The sequence below is a fragment of the Coregonus clupeaformis genome, chromosome 10 (genome assembly GCF_020615455.1).
Source record: "Coregonus clupeaformis isolate EN_2021a chromosome 10, ASM2061545v1, whole genome shotgun sequence".
NCBI classification, from domain to species: Eukaryota; Metazoa; Chordata; class Actinopteri; order Salmoniformes; family Salmonidae; genus Coregonus; species Coregonus clupeaformis.
In genome coordinates this window covers 44,654,401-44,672,078 of record NC_059201.1, presented here as the reverse complement: position 1 = coordinate 44,672,078, position 17,678 = coordinate 44,654,401, and the positions used below count along the sequence as shown (strand labels likewise).

At 46.1% G+C, this 17,678-nt stretch overlaps 1 protein-coding gene across 5 annotated transcripts in view; it reads left to right on the top strand.

Moving 5' to 3' along the window:
- pbrm1l (polybromo 1, like) overlaps positions 1 to 17,678 on the top strand; it is a 54,702-nt gene that overhangs the window by 3,405 nt on the left and 33,619 nt on the right. For all 5 annotated transcript variants that reach the window (XM_041887854.2, XM_041887852.2, XM_041887855.2 and 2 more), the window contains exons 4-17: positions 1,123 to 1,220; positions 1,439 to 1,586; positions 3,960 to 4,109; positions 4,378 to 4,563; positions 4,874 to 4,972; positions 5,152 to 5,329; positions 5,493 to 5,709; positions 5,973 to 6,114; positions 11,183 to 11,280; positions 11,817 to 11,955; positions 14,264 to 14,401; positions 15,549 to 15,660; positions 15,776 to 15,983; positions 17,328 to 17,628. In XM_041887854.2, the coding sequence (XP_041743788.2) occupies positions 1,123 to 1,220; positions 1,439 to 1,586; positions 3,960 to 4,109; positions 4,378 to 4,563; positions 4,874 to 4,972; positions 5,152 to 5,329; positions 5,493 to 5,709; positions 5,973 to 6,114; positions 11,183 to 11,280; positions 11,817 to 11,955; positions 14,264 to 14,401; positions 15,549 to 15,660; positions 15,776 to 15,983; positions 17,328 to 17,628 (2,214 nt within the window). The remainder of the gene's footprint in view (positions 1 to 1,122; positions 1,221 to 1,438; positions 1,587 to 3,959; positions 4,110 to 4,377; positions 4,564 to 4,873; positions 4,973 to 5,151; positions 5,330 to 5,492; positions 5,710 to 5,972; positions 6,115 to 11,182; positions 11,281 to 11,816; positions 11,956 to 14,263; positions 14,402 to 15,548; positions 15,661 to 15,775; positions 15,984 to 17,327; positions 17,629 to 17,678) is intronic.

Sequence of the window (17,678 nt, the reverse complement as noted above, 5' to 3'; positions counted from 1 at the left end):
CCAACTTGTTGTGTAATGTTTATGTTCAATGGCAGATGAGCACCGATACGTTTTATCTATAATTTCTCTTCATATGCCAGTAGATTGTAGACTTGATTCATGATGATGACTGCTTGTCGAGCTTGCTTGCTAAAATTTTGAAAGTATGATGTTGACATGATCAGTCCAATCAAAGCTACAGTAGATATAATGTGATTTGATGTCATTTTATCTGTGGCCAGTGACCTTGAGCCTTCTTGGATGCGCACTTCTAATGTAAATCTATGGCAGCACCCAAGGGGCATGAATTTTCGAGCTCTCCACGTACATTTTGCGGTAACGTAGTGTCCCCATGAGTGACAGAACACTGAGCTAATCAGGGCGCAACTAGAGAACATTACCAACCCCTACACTCCGTATTTTCCGCTGGCTGCCCCACCACTACAGAAAGCACTGAGCTAGGCTGAAACACCTGCATTTTGGAGCTGCCCTACTCAAGAAAGCAAAAAAAAAAGACCATGTTTGTATGCGACTTTATTAACTCTATTATTATTATTATTTTTTTACACTGTTTGCAAACTGATATGTGACACGTATTAATGCCAAAATAACAGGCAAAATTGTTATATATATATATATATAGCTAAACAGGTGGGGCTGCACCTGCCCTGAATGACGGGTCACCACTGCTCTGATGTATGGATAGTGAGATCAGACCAAACTAGCCAACTAAGGGTGCGTTCGTAAATTCACTTTGGCTATCTACTCCGATTTCAGAGACCCCCCTTTTTCAGTGCGCCAGAGCGCAGAATAACTGATAAATGTACGAACGTGCAACACCCGTTGAATTTGACAGGCATCAGTAAACGTCAGCAAAAAACTGAATGAAATTGTTGCTAGCAGCACAGGTAACATGTAAACAGTCACCAGCACTCCGACACTCCAGAGTGAATTTACGAACGCACCCTACCTATCCCCCTGATAATGCTTGTGGTAATCTTTATCAACATCCTTGTTTTACTCTTGGTCAGGTTTGCCATGTTTTATTTGTGTGATGCAGTGAATCCAAGTATCCCAAACTTGGAATTGTCTACTGTAACCTGCTTTGACACACATTGTTGGATTATGTTTTGTGTTCAACAGATTGCTGTGTGCCATGAGTTGTACAACACTGTCAGGGACCACAAGGACAACCAGGGAAGGCTGCTTTGTGAGCTGTTCATCAGGGTACCAAAGAGAAGGTAAGCTAGCATGTATAACAAGAGATTGGTCATGTTCATTAGCGATGACCATAGCAAAACATTTGCAGCAGAAAACCTAACTAGCATTTCTCATTGGACAAGTCCATGTAGTCCCTCCCTGTTTCAACCCATTTTCTAATATTTGGTGCCAAATGACCATAGACTAAATGTAGAGGAAAAGGCCCCAGGTGACTTATCACCGCCTCTTCCTCCCTCAGGAAACAGCCAGACTACTATGAGGTGGTGTCCAAGCCCATAGACATGACCAAGATCCAGCAGAAGCTCAAGTCAGAGGACTACCAAGATGTGGAGCAGCTCACTGCTGATTTCCAGCTCATGTTCAACAACGCCAAGACCTACTATAAGGTGTTGATTGAATACTCTAAGTCTAATATGAAAATCGATTGCAAACCTGATTGTGCTGTACTTTGTGCTATTACACTTTGTGAAAACACACATTGTTAGTATTTGACTAGTAGGAAACACATCCTTTAGACACAGCAGGTTAGTAATGCTTTTATCTCAGGGTTTCCGTTAGGTTAATGTGGTGCCGGACAACGTGACCGGGAAGATTTACATTTACTGGCCATCTTGAGAAATATACCGGACCCCTATGCATTGGGTTCGTAACCCATTAGGGCGTCCACCCACGGTGCTCAGAATGACAGAAATAACATTTACATTATGGAAATTCATCTTAACAGAACATGCAACTCCTGTAATGAAGCAACCAATGAAATATCATTTTCAAACATTTGCCAAAATGCAATTCGCGGGAAAACACCATTCTTAACAGTGCACCTGATGCCAGCAGTATATGACAGAGATGAAAATCTCCTTAGAAACTTAGAAAGAGGGTGAATCTAAAGATGAAACAACTAGGATGGGTTGCTAATATGACTAGGATTGTACCTTTGGCTTCTGGACAACAAAATAAAGTTGATATGAAAACAAATAGAACAGGAGAGAAATGGCATTTGAGGAAGTCTTTCATAGGCAGCGTGTGTGGACAAGGCTTAAAATATGTGTGAAGATGTCTTGAGTATAATTTAAAATGTTGCGACAAGAAGAAGGGGAGGAGTGGCGAAGATGGCCTATAGGTGCGTCTCTCTCCAGAATGCACTCAGCTGTCTCCCGCCAATTATTTTGCTGTTTCATTGTGTGAATTGTTAGCCCTTTGCTTATTTTGATAAATTCCCCATATGTCACCAGTAGTAAATGTACCGTTAATGCCCATCATTTGGTTACATTAATTTCTGTTAATGCATTGTTTTACTAATTAGGCCTACAGTAATTTACCATTCTTGGAGTGGAAACATTGTTTGCAGAGTTCACAACCTGCTACACCTGTGAGAAACAAGTTTTGGGTTATTTCATAAGCATAATTTACAAGTTTAGCCAATTTTTTCATTGTCTTTTGTTTGGAGTGCTCCATGTGAGCAATGAGCATGGGTCTGGTTTCTCTGTCTTGTTAATGTTGAGGGAGCGGGCGCGCCTGAGCACGCATAGAAGTAGCCTACCTGGCCTGCTGCGTGCAAATGTAGGAAAGTGCCCATTTGGGGATGTTTTCTGCTTGTCTTAACGCACCACATCCACCACTAATAAACTGAGCTTCTCAGTCATTTTTTTTCTTCACCTCACACAGTAAGTCAATGAAGTTTTTTTTTTTTTTTACATCCATTACAAATGATAGCCTAATAGTTCCTCACAGTAGGCCTATTTGAAAAATATTTCCAACAATTTCCCCCTCGATAATCACCAAGCCTCAGTGTGAAAGGGCAATATATCATGATCTGATGATCCCATATATCCAGTGGAAAAGTCATAAAATACCTTTCCCTTTTGCAAAAACAGCTGTCTGAGGGCCGCAAAAACGGCTGTGTGAGAGCCGTAATAGGCTAGTTGATACAATGTTGTAAGTTCGCTAGAGACAGCTTCAGGCTGGATCCAGTTGATTGATTTGATACAATGTTGCACTTCACTAGCAATAATAGCTTGAGTCAAGACCGATAGGAAAGGGAGGCAGACAGGCTGAGTAGAGTGATGAATGGGATTGAAAGTACCTGAGTTTTCATCAGTATATTTTCTACTGTTTTTATTTGTCGGCTTTATGTATCTTTACTTAGTTGACAATAAGTTCTAGGCCACCGGCTGCATTGGCCATCTCTGAGTTCCATGCACTCATTTAGGCTATTTAGCCGCCAATGATCACGGTGTATAAATGTGTCCATATGGCAGATGCTGGTGCTCTCGCATTAGTTGAATTTTTATCATTTGAATTACGATTTTTATGATTAACCACGTGACAATGATTTTGAGAAACAAAAACATTATTATTGAAATGAAACTGTTCCACGAAAATGCGCATATGAAAATCATAACTGGCACACAGATCAGTAGAAGTGGTAGGATAAATTGTATGCTTCCCCAAACTTGAAACAAGTCTTGATAAAATAATTGCCTCCACATTTCTATGGTCGGATTTTCAAGCAAGGTAAGACATGCCTCATAATATGAAGTAAAACGTTCAGGTTTCAAACAATTAAGTATGTTTTCAAAATGCATACTGCCTCCAGCTAAAGTGGTGGGTGATGCGCTGATAGCCTGCCTACCATTGTTTTTTCTCCTGGTCAGTTTTGCCGGCAACAATTTGTATTTATCGTCTTTTTGTTTTTTTTACCGGCCAAAAGCCGGCAATTACCGGCTAACGGAAACCCTGTTTTATCTCTGACTTGTCAGGCTGATGGTGAGGAGTACCAAGAGGCCTGCAGGCTGTGGGAACTCTATGTCCACACCAGGAATGAGTTTGTGCAGCCAGGGGATGGTGATGAAGATGATGACGATGGTGAAGACATGCTGGATAATCCTGCTCTCTCCACTGAAGACGAGGTAAAGATATAAGATCATCAGACATATCCATTTACCTCTATATATCATGAGATCTTCCAGTTCCTTCCTGCTGTGTATGTCTATCTATCATGGACAAACTACATCATGTCAAGTCAACCACATATGCCTTTTATTCTCACCTTTTCTGTGTCTACAACAAGTTTACTCATTGTTGACAAGCTCCGTAGACTTGCAACTCAGGTTCCATAAGTACTGGATGTGCGTGGGATCATAGCTTGTGGTTGTTCCTGTATGTGCTGATCTGCAGACCCCACTGAGTTGCCTGAAGGAGGTTTTGGAGCAGCTGTTAGATGCTGTAGTGTCATACACGGACCCCTCAGGAAGGGTCATCAGTGAGCTCTTCCAGAAGCTGCCTTCCAAAGTGCACTACCCAGACTACTATGCCGTTATCAAGGAGCCCCTTGATCTTAGAGCCATCACTGAGAGAATACAGGTATCCTATTCACCTGAGGCATTGAGAATTGTGTAGTATTGATTGACATCGAATTGATTAAGCGTGTTAATACATAAACACATGAATATAGACCTACTGGACATAATTTGTTATTTTGTGTAGTCATAAGATATCATATGAGTCTTGTGTAGCTCAGTTCGAGGAGCATGGCACTTTTAGCGCCAGGGTTGTGGGTTCGATTCCCACGGGGGACCAGTACGAAAATGTATACTCTGGATAAGAGCGTCTGCTAAATGACTCAAATGTTAACTCTGCAACCTACGCATGATCTTTTGTGAATATTTGTCAGATTGGATACTACAAAAGTGTCACCGGCATGGCTAAGGATGTTGACCTTCTGGTGAAAAATGCAAAAACATACAATGAACCAGGATCTCAGGTTTTTAAGGTATATTTATCCTCCTATACGACAGATGATATATTGTTATCTTATGTTCTTGTGAGTAGTTGCGCGGAAAGCCTAGTTTCAGTAGAGCTATGTTGTACTCAAGATTTTACTGCATGTCTACAACTTGTAGATGTTATAGAAAGCACACTAATCTCAATTCTTCCTTATTTGATGTCAAGGATGCTAACATCATCAAGAAGGTCTTCATCCAGAGAAAGACTGAGATAGACCATGCTGAGCCCACTAAGACCAGTGTCCGCATCAGGAACCGGAGGTCAGCCCAGGGAGACCGTCTCTCTGCCATCACCCTGGCTCTGCAGTATGGCTCAGAGAATGACGAGGATGCCCTGCTCTCTGGTGAGTTTGCGTCAACACAACAAACGCACACACACACACTAACAAGATTTGCATTGTTTAGTCTTTGAGACCAAACCCTCTTCATAGCTTTATGTTGTTTCGGTATGGTTAAGTATGTGTGATTTGTAAATGTGTGCACTTCTCTGTGTATCATGTGTTCCAGGCTCTGTGCATTATGAGGAGGGTGAGTCTGAGGCGGAGTGCCTGAGCTCCAGTATGGACATGGGGAACCCAGTGTTCCAGCTGTACGAGGCTGTGAGGGGGGGCAGGAACAGCCAGGGACCGCTCCTCTCTGAACCCTTCCTCCAGCTGCCCTCCAGGAAAGAATACCCTGACTACTACCAGCAGATCAAACAGCCCATCGCCCTGCAGCAGATCAGGTAGGAATAGGCTACTACAGTACATCGTCCTATAGGCACTGTACATGGAGAGTTGGTGTCCGTGTAGCTAACGTCAGTGAATGATGAAAAAGAGAATGTCCACTCAGTGTTGCTGCTCCCAAATGCAATTTTATTTTATTGTTTATTTTTTTGCGAGGAGCAAAACTATGGATCTTGTTTTTGTCCAGCTCCTGTTGCTATTTCCGATGTACGTAAAACCCATCGATTCAGTGAAATGAGGAACTTGTTTGTCCCTGTCTCAGGGAGAAGATGAAGAACGGGGAGTACGAAAACGTTGATCAGATGGACTCTGACCTTACTCTGATGTTTGAGAATGCCAAGCGTTACAACGTGCCTACCTCAGGCATCTCCAAACGGGCCCTCCGGCTGCAGCAGATCCTGCTGGTCAGTAGGGGGACTTGGATCTTGTTTGCCCTTTATGCTGTTGATGGTTTAGGATGGGGCTCTCCAACACTTTTCCTGGGGACCTACCCTCTTGTAGAGTTTCACTCCAATCCCAGTTGTAACTAACATGACATAGCTTATCAACCAGCTAATTATTAGAATCAGGTGCGCTAGATTAGGGTTGGAGCAAAAACCTACAGGACGGTAGCACTCCAGGAACAATGTTGGAGAGCCCTGGTAGGATTTCTTTCTGGTGGTGGGTTGGAACTGCAACTGTAGGAATACAAGACATAAAAATGCTAATTCTGTTAGGGTTTCTGTATAACAGTGGTGGCTGCTGAGGGGAGGACGGCTCATAATAATGTCCGGAACGGCACGAATGGATTGGCATCAAACACATGGTAACCATGTTTTTAATACCATTCCGCTCCAGCCATTACATCGAGCCCGTCCTCCCCAATTAAGGTTCCACCAACCTCCTGTGCTGTATACAAAATATAAAGACTGAATGGTGAGTAGTACATTTACATTTTACATTTTAGTCATTTAGCAGACGCTCTTATCCAGAGCGACTTACAGGAGCAATTAGGGTTAAGTGCCTTGCTCAAGGGCACATTAACGTCATTTAGCAGACGCTCTTAGCCAGAGCGACTCACAAATTGGTGCGTTCACCCTATAGCCAGTGGGATAACCACTTTACAATTGGGGGGGGGTAGAAGGATTCCTTTATCCTATCCCAGGTATTCCTTAAAGAGGTGGGGTTTCAAATGTCTCCGGAAGGTGGTGAGTGACTCCGCTGTCCTGGCGTCGTGAGGGAGCTTGTTCCACCATTGGGGTGCCAGGGCAGCGAACAGTTTTGACTGGGCTGAGCGGGAACTATGCTTCCGCAGAGGAAGGGAGCCAGCAGGCCAGAGGTGGATGAGCGCAATGCCCTCGTTTGGGTGTAGGGACTGATCAGAGCCTGAAGGTACAGAGGTGCCGTTCCCCTCACTGCTCCATAGGCAAGCACCATGGTCTTGTAGCGGATGCGAGCTTCAACTGGAAGCCAGTGGAGTGTGCGGAGGAGGGGGGTGACGTGAGAGAACTTGGGAAGGTTGAACACCAGACGGGCTGCGGCATTCTGGATGAGTTGTAGGGGTTTAATGGCACAGGCAGGGAGGCCAGCCAACAGCGAGTTGCAGTAGTCCAGACGGGAGATGACAAGTGCCTGGATTAGGACCTGTGCCGCTTCCTGTGTAAGGCAGGGTCGTACTCTCCGAATGTTGTAGAGCATGAACCTGCAGGAGCGGGTCACCGCCTTGATGTTGGCGGAGAACGACAGGGTGTTGTCCAGGGTCACGCCTAGGCTCTTCGCACTCTGGGAGGAGGACACAGCGGAGTTGTCAACCGTGATGGCGAGATCATGGAACGGGCAGTCCTTCCCCGGGAGGAAGAGCAGCTCCGTCTTGCCAGGGTTCAGCTTGAGGTGGTGATCCGTCATCCATACTGATATGTCTGCCAGACATGCAGAGATGCGATTCGCCACCTGGTTATCAGAAGGGGGAAAGGAGAAGATTAGTTGTGTATCGTCAGCGTAGCAATGATAGGAGAGACCATGTGAGGATATGACAGAGCCAAGTGACTTGGTGTATAGGGAGAAAAGGAGAGGGCCTAGAACTGAGCCTTGGGGACACCAGTGGTGAGAGCACGTGGTGCGGAGACAGCTTCTCGCCACGCCACTTGGTAGGAGCGACCGGTCAGGTAGGACGCAATCCAGGAGTGAGCCGCGCCGGAGATGCCCAGCTCGGAGAGGGTGGAGAGGAGGATCTGATGGTTCACAGTGTCAAAGGCAGCAGACAGGTCTAGAAGGACAAGAGCAGAGGAGAGAGAGTTAGCTTTAGCAGTGCGGAGAGTCTCCGTGACACAGAGAAGAGCAGTCTCAGTTGAATGACCAGTCCTGAAACCTGATTGGTTTGGATCAAGAAGGTCATTCTGAGAGAGATAGCAAGAGAGTTGGCTAAAGACGGCACGCTCAATAGTTTTGGAAAGAAAAGAAAGAAGGGATACTGGTCTGTAGTTGTTGACATCAGTGGGGTCGAGTGTTGGTTTTTTGAGAAGGGGAGCAACTCTCGCTCTCTTGAAGACGGAAGGGACATGGCCAGCGGTCAAGGATGAGTTGATCAGCGAGGTGAGGTAGGGGAGAAGGTCACCGGAGATGGTCTGGAGAAGGGAGGAGGGGATGGGGTCAAGCGGGCAGGTTGTTGGGCGGCCTGCAGTCACAAGTCGCAGGATTTTATCTGGAGAGAGAGGGGAGAAAGAAGTCAAAGCATAGGGTAGGGCAGTGTGAGCAGGACCAGCAGTGTCATTAGACTTAACAAACGAGGATCGGATGTCGTCAACCTTCTTTTCAAAGTGGTTGACGAAGTCATCCACAGAGAGAGAGGAGGGGGGAGGATTCAGGAGGGAGGAAAATGTGGCAAAGAGCTTCCTAGGGTTAGAGGCAGATGCTTGGAATTTAGAGTGGTAGAAGGTGGCCTTAGCAGCAGAAACAGATGAAGAAAATGTAGAGAGGAGGGAGTGAAAAGATGCCAGGTCGGCAGGGAGTTTAGTTTTCTTCCATTTCCGCTCCGCTGCCCGGAGCTCTGTTCTGTGAGCTCGCAGTGAGTCATCAAGCCACGGAGCTGGAGGGGAGGACCGAGCCGGCCGGGAGGATAGGGGACACAGAGAGTCAAAGGATGCAGAAAGGGAGGAGAGGAGGCAGAATCAGGAGATTGGAGGGAGAAGGATTGAGCAGAGGGAAGAGATGATAGGATGGAAGAGGAGAGAGTAGTGGGAGAGAGAGAGCGAAGGTTGCGGCGGCGCATTACCATCTGTGTAGGGGCAGAGTGAGTAGTGTGGGAGGAGAGCGAGAGAGAAAAGGAAACAAAGTAGTGGTCGGAGACATGGAGGGGAGTTGCAGTGAGATTAGTAGAGGAGCAGCATCTAGTGAAGATGAGGTCAAGCGTATTGCCTGCCTTGTGAGTAGGGGGACGGTGAGAGGGTGAGGTCAAAAGAGGAGAGGAGTGGAAAGAAGGAGGCAGAGAGAAATGAGTCAAATGTGGACATAGGGAGGTTGAAATCCCCCAAAACTGTGAGGGGTGAGCCATCCTCAGGAAAGGAACTTATCAAGGCGTCAAGCTCATTGATGAACTCTCCAAGGGAACCTGGAGGGCGATAGATGACAAGGATATTAAGCTTAAATGGGCTAGTGACTGTGACAGCATGGAATTCAAATGAGGAGATAGACAGATGGGTTAGGGGAAAAATTGAGAATGTCCACTTGGGAGAGATGAGGATTCCTGTACCACCACCCCTCTGACCAGATGCTCTCGGGGTATGCGAGAACACATGGTCAGACGAGGAGAGAGCAGTAGGAGTAGCAGTGTTTTCAGTGGTGATCCATGTTTCCGTCAGCGCCAGGAAGTCGAGGGACTGGAGGTTGGCATAGGCTGGGATGAAGTCAGCTTTGTTGGCAGCAGAACGGCAGTTCCAGAGGCTGCCTGCGACCTGGAACTCCAGGTGAGGGGTGCGTGCAGGGACCACCAGGTTAGAGAGGCAGCAGCCGCGCGGTGTGGTGCGCGTGCAGAGAGGAGAGTGGTGCCTGTGCAGAGAGGAGAGAACAGGGATAGGCAGAGGCATAGTTGACAGGCTGTAGCAAATGGCTACAAAAATGCAGAGGAGATCGGAATGAAATGAGCTAAGCATCTGGGAGAGGAGAGAGCAGGGCCTCCCTCACCAAAAACTTCTACCTCAGAAACTAAAATTGTTTCACTGAACCACCCGGAACAAAAACTCTCCCAACTTCCACCTTTAGAAATCAGAATTGTTGTGAACCACAGCGGTTCAATGTTTAAAGGAATAGACTCAACCCACTTTATTCAGCTAGCTAACTATGACACCATAGCTAACTAGCATGCTAGCATCCAATAACACACAGTTTAACACACAGTTTAGCACCAACACTTGGTCACAACAAACCACCAATAGTGTGTTAACTAGCTAACTAGCATGCTAGCATCCAGTAACACACAGTTTAGCACAAACACTTGGTCACAACAAACCACCAATAGTGTGATAACACACTAAACAGATCATTCGTGTCTGTGTCAAGTTCCTTTCATGACGCAGCAATGATTCAACGTTGGCTAGCTAGGACAAGTATATTGTATTTAGCTACTACAGTACAGTTAGCTGGTCGTGTTGGGTAGCTAGCATTGGCCACTGTGTTGACTTTGTTTGAAGAACGGCTAGCTAGCTAGCTTCGTGCTACACCCGGCACACAATGGCTACTGTGTTGACTCTGACTCTGTTCGAAAAACGGCTAGTTAGCTCGCTTCGTGCTACAGCCGGCACGGCCGAAGACACTGCCAACCTGCAGTAACTACCCACAACAACCCACGATACCTAGCTGTGACGCCGTAGCTAACTAGCAAGCTAGCATCCATTAACACACAATTTAGCACCAATACTTGGTTACAACAAACTGCCAAGAGTGTGTTAGCACACTAAACCTGCAGTAACTACCCACAACAACCCACGATACCTAGCTATGACGCCGTAGCTAACTAGCAAGCTAGCATCCATTAACACACAATTTAGCACCAATACTTGGTTACAACAAACTGCCAAGAGTGTGTTAGCACACTAAACAGATAATTCATGTCCGTGTCTAGTTCCTTTCATAACGCATAACGCAGCAAAAATTAAACGTTGGGTAGCAGCACATTAACATTGGAAACAGCTCTCCACCGTTGCTAATCGTTACCAGTAGCTACCCGCTAGCTAGCTAGCCTCGTGCTTCGATACTAACCTACAATTACCTACGGAAACCTACAATAACAACAATACTAACCTATGATAAATACAATACCTAACTACAACTAACTACCTACCTACGATCTAATACATGGTTAAGCTTTACTCAACACCATATGAGAAGCTTACCTCCTGCTTACCTCCAGCTAGAGAAAAACACAACCTCTCCCGACACAGGGAGTCTATTGTACAGTATTGTTCTTGTTAAATGCAGTATGTAATGTATGTTTTGCAGCTGAAGAAGAGGGAGCTGTTGAGGAGAGGTGACGAAGAGGATCAGGACAGCATTCTGTCCTCTGACACAGGAACTGGCAGTGCCACCAAGAGGAAAATGTAGGACCACCTCTCGTTCTCTTTCCTTACCACATCTACATAGATGCCATTGTTGTCATCTCACACCAAGTCAACCACCTATCGCTTTCGTTCTCACTTTCTTTGTCGATCTACAACAGCTGCCCTCATGCTTATAAGTCACAGGAGGTTGGTGGCACCTTCATTGGGGAGGACGGGCTCATAGTAATAGCTGGAACAGAATCAATGGAATGGTATCGAAATCATCTAACACATGGTTTCTATGTGTTTGATACCATTCTATTGACTCCATTCCAGCCATTATTATGAGCTGTCCTTCCCTCAGCAGCCTCCTGTGTTATAAGTTTACCCTTTGTCAAGCTAAGTAGACCTGCAACACTTGCAACTCAAATGGCCTACAGGCGGCCATGTTTTTTAAATCAAATCTATAATGCATTAATTTGCTATCCTGGCATAACTTGTGTTAGCCAATATTGCATTTATACATATTTTATATATATATATATATATATATATAAAAAGGCACTTTACTGACCCAGGCCTCTCTTGCCCTGCAGCCATAAGAAGAATGTGAAGAACCGTATGAAGGCACTGTATGCTGCAGTGACTGAAGCCAGAGAGGCAGGGACCAACCGGAGGCTCTGTGATCTGTTCATGGTCAAGCCCTCCAAGAAGAACTACCCAGACTACTACAAGGTAGATATGAGGTCAACACAAGGCTTTCACAATCCACTAATTGGTGGTTGCTAGGGCCAATTAATCAACGTTTTTCTTTAAACATACAAATCTTACTTTCCCTGCCAGAATGTAGTCCAGTGTACTAGACATATCCTATTGCAGTGGAGAAAAGCCACACATTTTATATCCAAGCAGAATCTTGTTTATTTTAAACACAAATCTCGGTCCAGCAATGGAAAATATCTTAGAATTGTTATTTTTATTCCCTAATGTTCAAATCAAATCAAATCAAATTTTATTGGTCACATGCGCCGAATACAACAGGTGCAGACATCACAGTGAAATGCTTACTTACAGCCCTTAACCAACAGTGCATTTATTTTTAAAAATAAAACAACAACAAAAAAAGTGTTGAGAAAAAAAAGAGCAGAAGTAAAATAAAATAACAGTAGGGAGGCTATATATATAGGGTGGTACCGTTGCAGAGTCACCGGCTAGTTGAGGTAGTTGAGGTAATATGTACATGTGGGTAGAGTTAAAGTGACTATGCATAAATAATTAACAGAGTAGCAGCAGCGTAAAAAGGATGGGGTGGGGGGGCAGTGCAAATAGTCCGGGTAACCATGATTAGCTGTTCAGGAGTCTTATGGCTTGGGGGTAGAAGCTGTTGAGAAGTCTTTTGGACCTAGACTTGGCACTCCGGTACCGCTTGCCGTGCGGTAGCAGAGAGAACAGTCTATGACTAGGGTGGCTGGAGTCTTTGACAATTTTGAGGGCCTTCCTCTGACACCGCCTGGTATAGAGGTCCTGGATGGCAGGAAGCTTGGCCCCAGTGATGTACTGGCCCGTACGCACTACCCTCTGTAGTGCCTTGCGGTCGGAGGCCAAGCAGTTGCCATACCAGGCGGTGATGCAACCAGTCAGGATGCTCTCGATGGTGCAGCTGAGGACCCATGCCAAATCTTTTCAGTCTCCTGAGGGGGAATAGGCTTTGTCGTGCCCTCTTCACGACTGTCTTGGTGTGTTTGGACCATGATAGTTCGTTGGTGATGTGGACACCAAGGAACTTGAAGCTCTCAACCTGTTCCACTACAGCCCCGTCGATGAGAATGGGGGCGTGCTCAGTCCTCTTTTTTTTCCTGTAGTCCACAATCATCTCCTTTGTCTTGGTCACGTTGAGGGAGCGGTTGTTGTCCTGGCATCACACGGCCAGGTCTCTGACCTCCTCCCTATAGGCTGTCTCATTGTTGTCGGTGATCAGGCCTACCACTGTTGTGTCGTCGGCAAACTTAATGATGGTGTTGGAGTCGTGCCTGGCCATGCAGTCATGGGTGAACAGAGAGTACAGGAGGGGACTGAGCACGCACCCCTGAGGGGCCCCCGTGTTGAGGATCAGTGTGGCAGATGTGTTGTTACCTACCCTTACCACCTGGGGGCGGCCCGTCAGGAAGTCCAGGATCCAGTTGCAGAGGGAGGTGTTTAGTCCCAGGATCCTTAGCTTAGTGATGAGCTTAGAGGGCACTATGGTGTTGAATGCTGAGCTGTAGTCAATGAATAGCATTCTCACGTAGGTGTTCCTCTTGTCCAGGTGGGAAAGGGCAGTGTGGAGTGCAATAGAGATTGCATCATCTGTGGATCTGTTGGGGCGGTATGCAAATTGGAGTGGGTCTAGGGTTTCTGGGATAATGCTGTTGATGTGAGCCATGACCAGCCTTTCAAAGCACTTCATGGCTACAGATGTCAGTGCTACGGGTCGGTAGTCATTTAGGCAGGTTATCTTAGAGTCATTGGGCACGGGGACTATGGTGGTCTGCTTGAAACATGTTGGTATTACAGACTCAGTCAGGGACATGTTGAAAATGTCAGTGAAGACACTTGCCAGTTGGTCAGCACATGCTCGGAGTACACGTCCTGGTAATCCGTCTGGCCCTGCGGCCTTGTGAATGTTGACCTGCTTAAAAGTCTTACTCACATCGGCTACGGAGAGCGTGATCACATAGTCATCCGGAACAGCTGGTGCTCTCATGCATGCTTCAGTGTTGCTTGCCTCGAAGCGAGCATAGAAGTGGTTTAACTCGTCTGGTAGGCTTGTGTCACTGGGCAGCTCACGGCTGTGCTTCCCTTTGTAGTCTGTAATAGTTTTCAAGCCCTGCCACATCCGACGAGCGTCAGAGCCAGTGTAGTACGATTCAATCTTAGTCATGTATTGACTCTTTGCCTGTTTGATGGTTCGTCGGAGGGCATAGCGGGATTTCTTATAATGTTGGAATCGATATGGATGCCGTGGATTGACTCATCTATTAACCTAACTCCTCCCTACTACCAGGTGATCCTGGAGCCCATGGACCTTAAGACCATCGAGCACAACGTCCGCTCAAAGCGCTACGCCACCGAAGAGGCCCTGATGGACGACATGAGGCTGATGTTCCGCAATGCACGTCACTACAACGAGGAGGGATCTCAGGTGGGACCACAGCCAATCACTCACAGGGCCATGTCGCTGTGAACAGTGTGAAGCGAACCCGTGCAGATACTGTGTGAGAGCGATGTGTTGGATCTCGCTCATCTCAATATCCTATATCCATTGATGATAGGCCCTGCTTTACTGAAATTGCGAGATATTGCATTGCAAGATACAGCTTTTGATTGCCGAGTGGCGCAGCAGTCTAAGGCACTGCATCTCAGTGCTTGAGGCGTCACTACAGACCCCCTGGTTCGATTCCAGGCTGTATCACAACCGGCCGTGATTGGGAGTCCCATAGGGCGGCGCACAATTGGCCCAGCGTCGTCCGGGTTTGGCCGGTGTAGGCTGTCATTGTAAATAAAAATGTGTTCTTAACTGACTTGCCCAGTTAAATAAAGGTTAAATAAAAAATAAAAATAAAGATAGGCCTAGTGGTTTTGACTGTCTGCCTGGTGGCCGACCTGCCTATACAGTGCCCCTTCCCTCTCTCTCTGTCCCTCGCTAGCTTGCTATGAGAGTGTTTGTGTTATGGCAACTAATCAGTCTCCTCCGTTCCAAAAATACTGAATCTTAGGAGTCGATTCCTAGCGGAATCTAATCTTGACACTTAGAAATGGGAGTCGATGTGCAAGGAGTCGAGGAATCAATATTTTGGAGTCGACTCTCCATCACTGTCATCGTCGTTAACAGTTGGAAAAATGGCAGAGAAAGGCAAGCGACAGCAGCAAAGTCCTGTATGGCAATACTTTGAGAAGTTAAATGAGAAGAAAATGCAAACTTTGCGAGGTGGAATTGAGGTACAGTAATGCTTAAACATCTGAAATGAGACCCAAACCATTGCTGGCAGCAGCGCAGCTGCATTGTGAATTCATGTGTCATTTTATGTTGTTTTCTTATTGTTATAACAGTAAACCGATTGAAGAAATAAAACATAAATGTCAGTTTAAACGTTAAGATAATTTTTCCCATTTGCTACATCCCTAGTAGGCAAAAAACAAAGTACAACTGGGTGGGACTGACTACCTGAACTTGTCCAATAAGAAACTGAATGTTGTCTATTGTATTCCCTAATGACCACGACCCTGAGCTAAATTTACAACAAAGGGGAGGGTTGAGTGACATGTTCTGATGTTGTTTTGCTGTGAAGGTTTATAACGATGCTAACATCCTGGAGAAGATAGTGAAGGACAAAAGGAAGGAGCTAGGAGCTTCTCCCGAGGAGGACACTGACAACATGGGATCTCCGAAGCTCAAACTAAGTATGTTTGAGTCTTCTTTATGGGCATTTAACAGCACTTGTGAAAAATACGAAGAAAACATAGGCTATATATATCTTGCTGTTTTGATTACATTTACATGGAATTTTCTCTGTAGGGAAGAGTGGCGGGTCTCCTAAGAAGTCCAATAAGTACCTGACCCCCCTGCAGCAGTGCCTCAACGAGCTGTATGACGCTGTGAGGAACTACACAGACGCCAGGGGGCGACGTATCTCCACCATCTTCCTGCGCCTGCCCTCCCGCGCCGAGCTGCCTGACTACTACGCCACCATCAAGAGGCCCATCGACATGGAGCGCCTGCGCAGGTAAGCTGGAGGCTAACCTGTGTGTGTGTGTGTGTGGTGGTGATGTGCGGGCTGACCCATAACCCGCAGTCCCCGCGGTTATATCCGCGGGGCGGGCGGGTTTAGGATTATGAAATAATATTGTGTGGATGAAGGGTGGGTTGATTAAAGAGAAAACAATAACTTAAAACATCCATGAATGTATCATTCTTGTGCAATTTATATGTATAGGCTACATTGATGTTTTTCTTAAATTATTTGAGGCTATCTGGCATTAGGCTAACTGTACGCGTGCCAAATAGTCTACACGCCAATTGCCAAATGCTTTCGGGAACGTCAATCCACGGAGGCAAAAAGGACAATGTCGGAGTTGAATTCAATAAGAGGAAAGCTGCGAAATGGAGAGTTGAAAATAAAGAGAAGGGAGGGCCAGAAAAGTAATGTTTGGGAAATATTTGGTGAAGTGGTAAAAGAGGATGATAGCAGTGCCAGCTATGTTATGTGTGATGATTGTGAGGCGCTATACAAATTTGACAGTCACAAGAGGGGACTTCAAATAGGCCTATGGTACGTCAAGGGAACTGTAGTCTACTGTTCAGATGGGTTAAATGGAAACTGAAATATGGACATTGACTGTAGGTCTATAACCTCTCACATAGCCTTAATATTATCTCCTGAAGAATTAAGTATTTCTTGCAGTAAAATTAGGCTATGCACCAAATGTAGGCTAAATTTTGACTTGGGAACAGGAGTTGAGAGAAATATGATATAATGACAGAAGAGAAGCTGCATGTATCTAATTATAGACAAGTTGACTAACAAATAGCCTACCAAAATGTTGGAAATTATAAGCAGAAACATATCTAAATCAGGCAAGAAATTCCTGCACCTCCTGTCAAATCTTTCCGCCGTCTCTGACTGTAGCCTACAGTGCATTTTCTATATTAGCGGGTTAGGCTCGGGTATGTGCCTCAGATTTTCACTTTATTACATATAGTGGGGCGGTTGACAGTGGGTTATTAGCAATTGTGGGTGGGTGCTGGTGAACAAACAGCTGACCCGTGCACCACTAGTGTGTGGTTAGGTTTCTGGGGGGTTAGAGAGGTGGGCCAGGAGCTGTAAGTTTGCCCTTTTTGAATCTCAGCTCCTACGGGGAAAAGCTTCTGTGGAGTGAGCCGGCAACTGGAGGGTTGCTGATATCAGTATCCTAGATACTATATCCTGGTGTTGTGCCTTTGAACAGGGCACTTATCCCCTAAACTGCTCCAGTGGCACTTGGGGTTGGGATCCGATAAAACAACAAAATACATCTGTTTCTCCCTGTTTCAATAGAAAATGAAATGATCTTATCTTCTTGTTCTCCAGCCACATGGTGGGCGGCCGTTACCAGGACGTGGATGCTCTGGTGGAAGACTTTGCAGTGATGTTCAACAACGCCTGTACCTACAACGAGCCAGAGTCCCTGATCTACCGCGACGCTCTGCTCCTCCACCGCGTGCTCCTGGATACCCGGCGGCGGCAGGAGGGAGGGGAGGAGGGCGGCTCGCCCCCTGCTGTAGGGCCCCTGGTCATGGAACTGATCAGGAACCTGTTTGTGTCTGTGCTGGGGCACCAGGACGAGGAGGGGAGGTGTTACAGCGACTCACTGGCTGAGATCCCTGCCCAGGTAAGAGAGAGGTGATCGCCCATACCCTACCTGGGCCGCCGTATTCATAG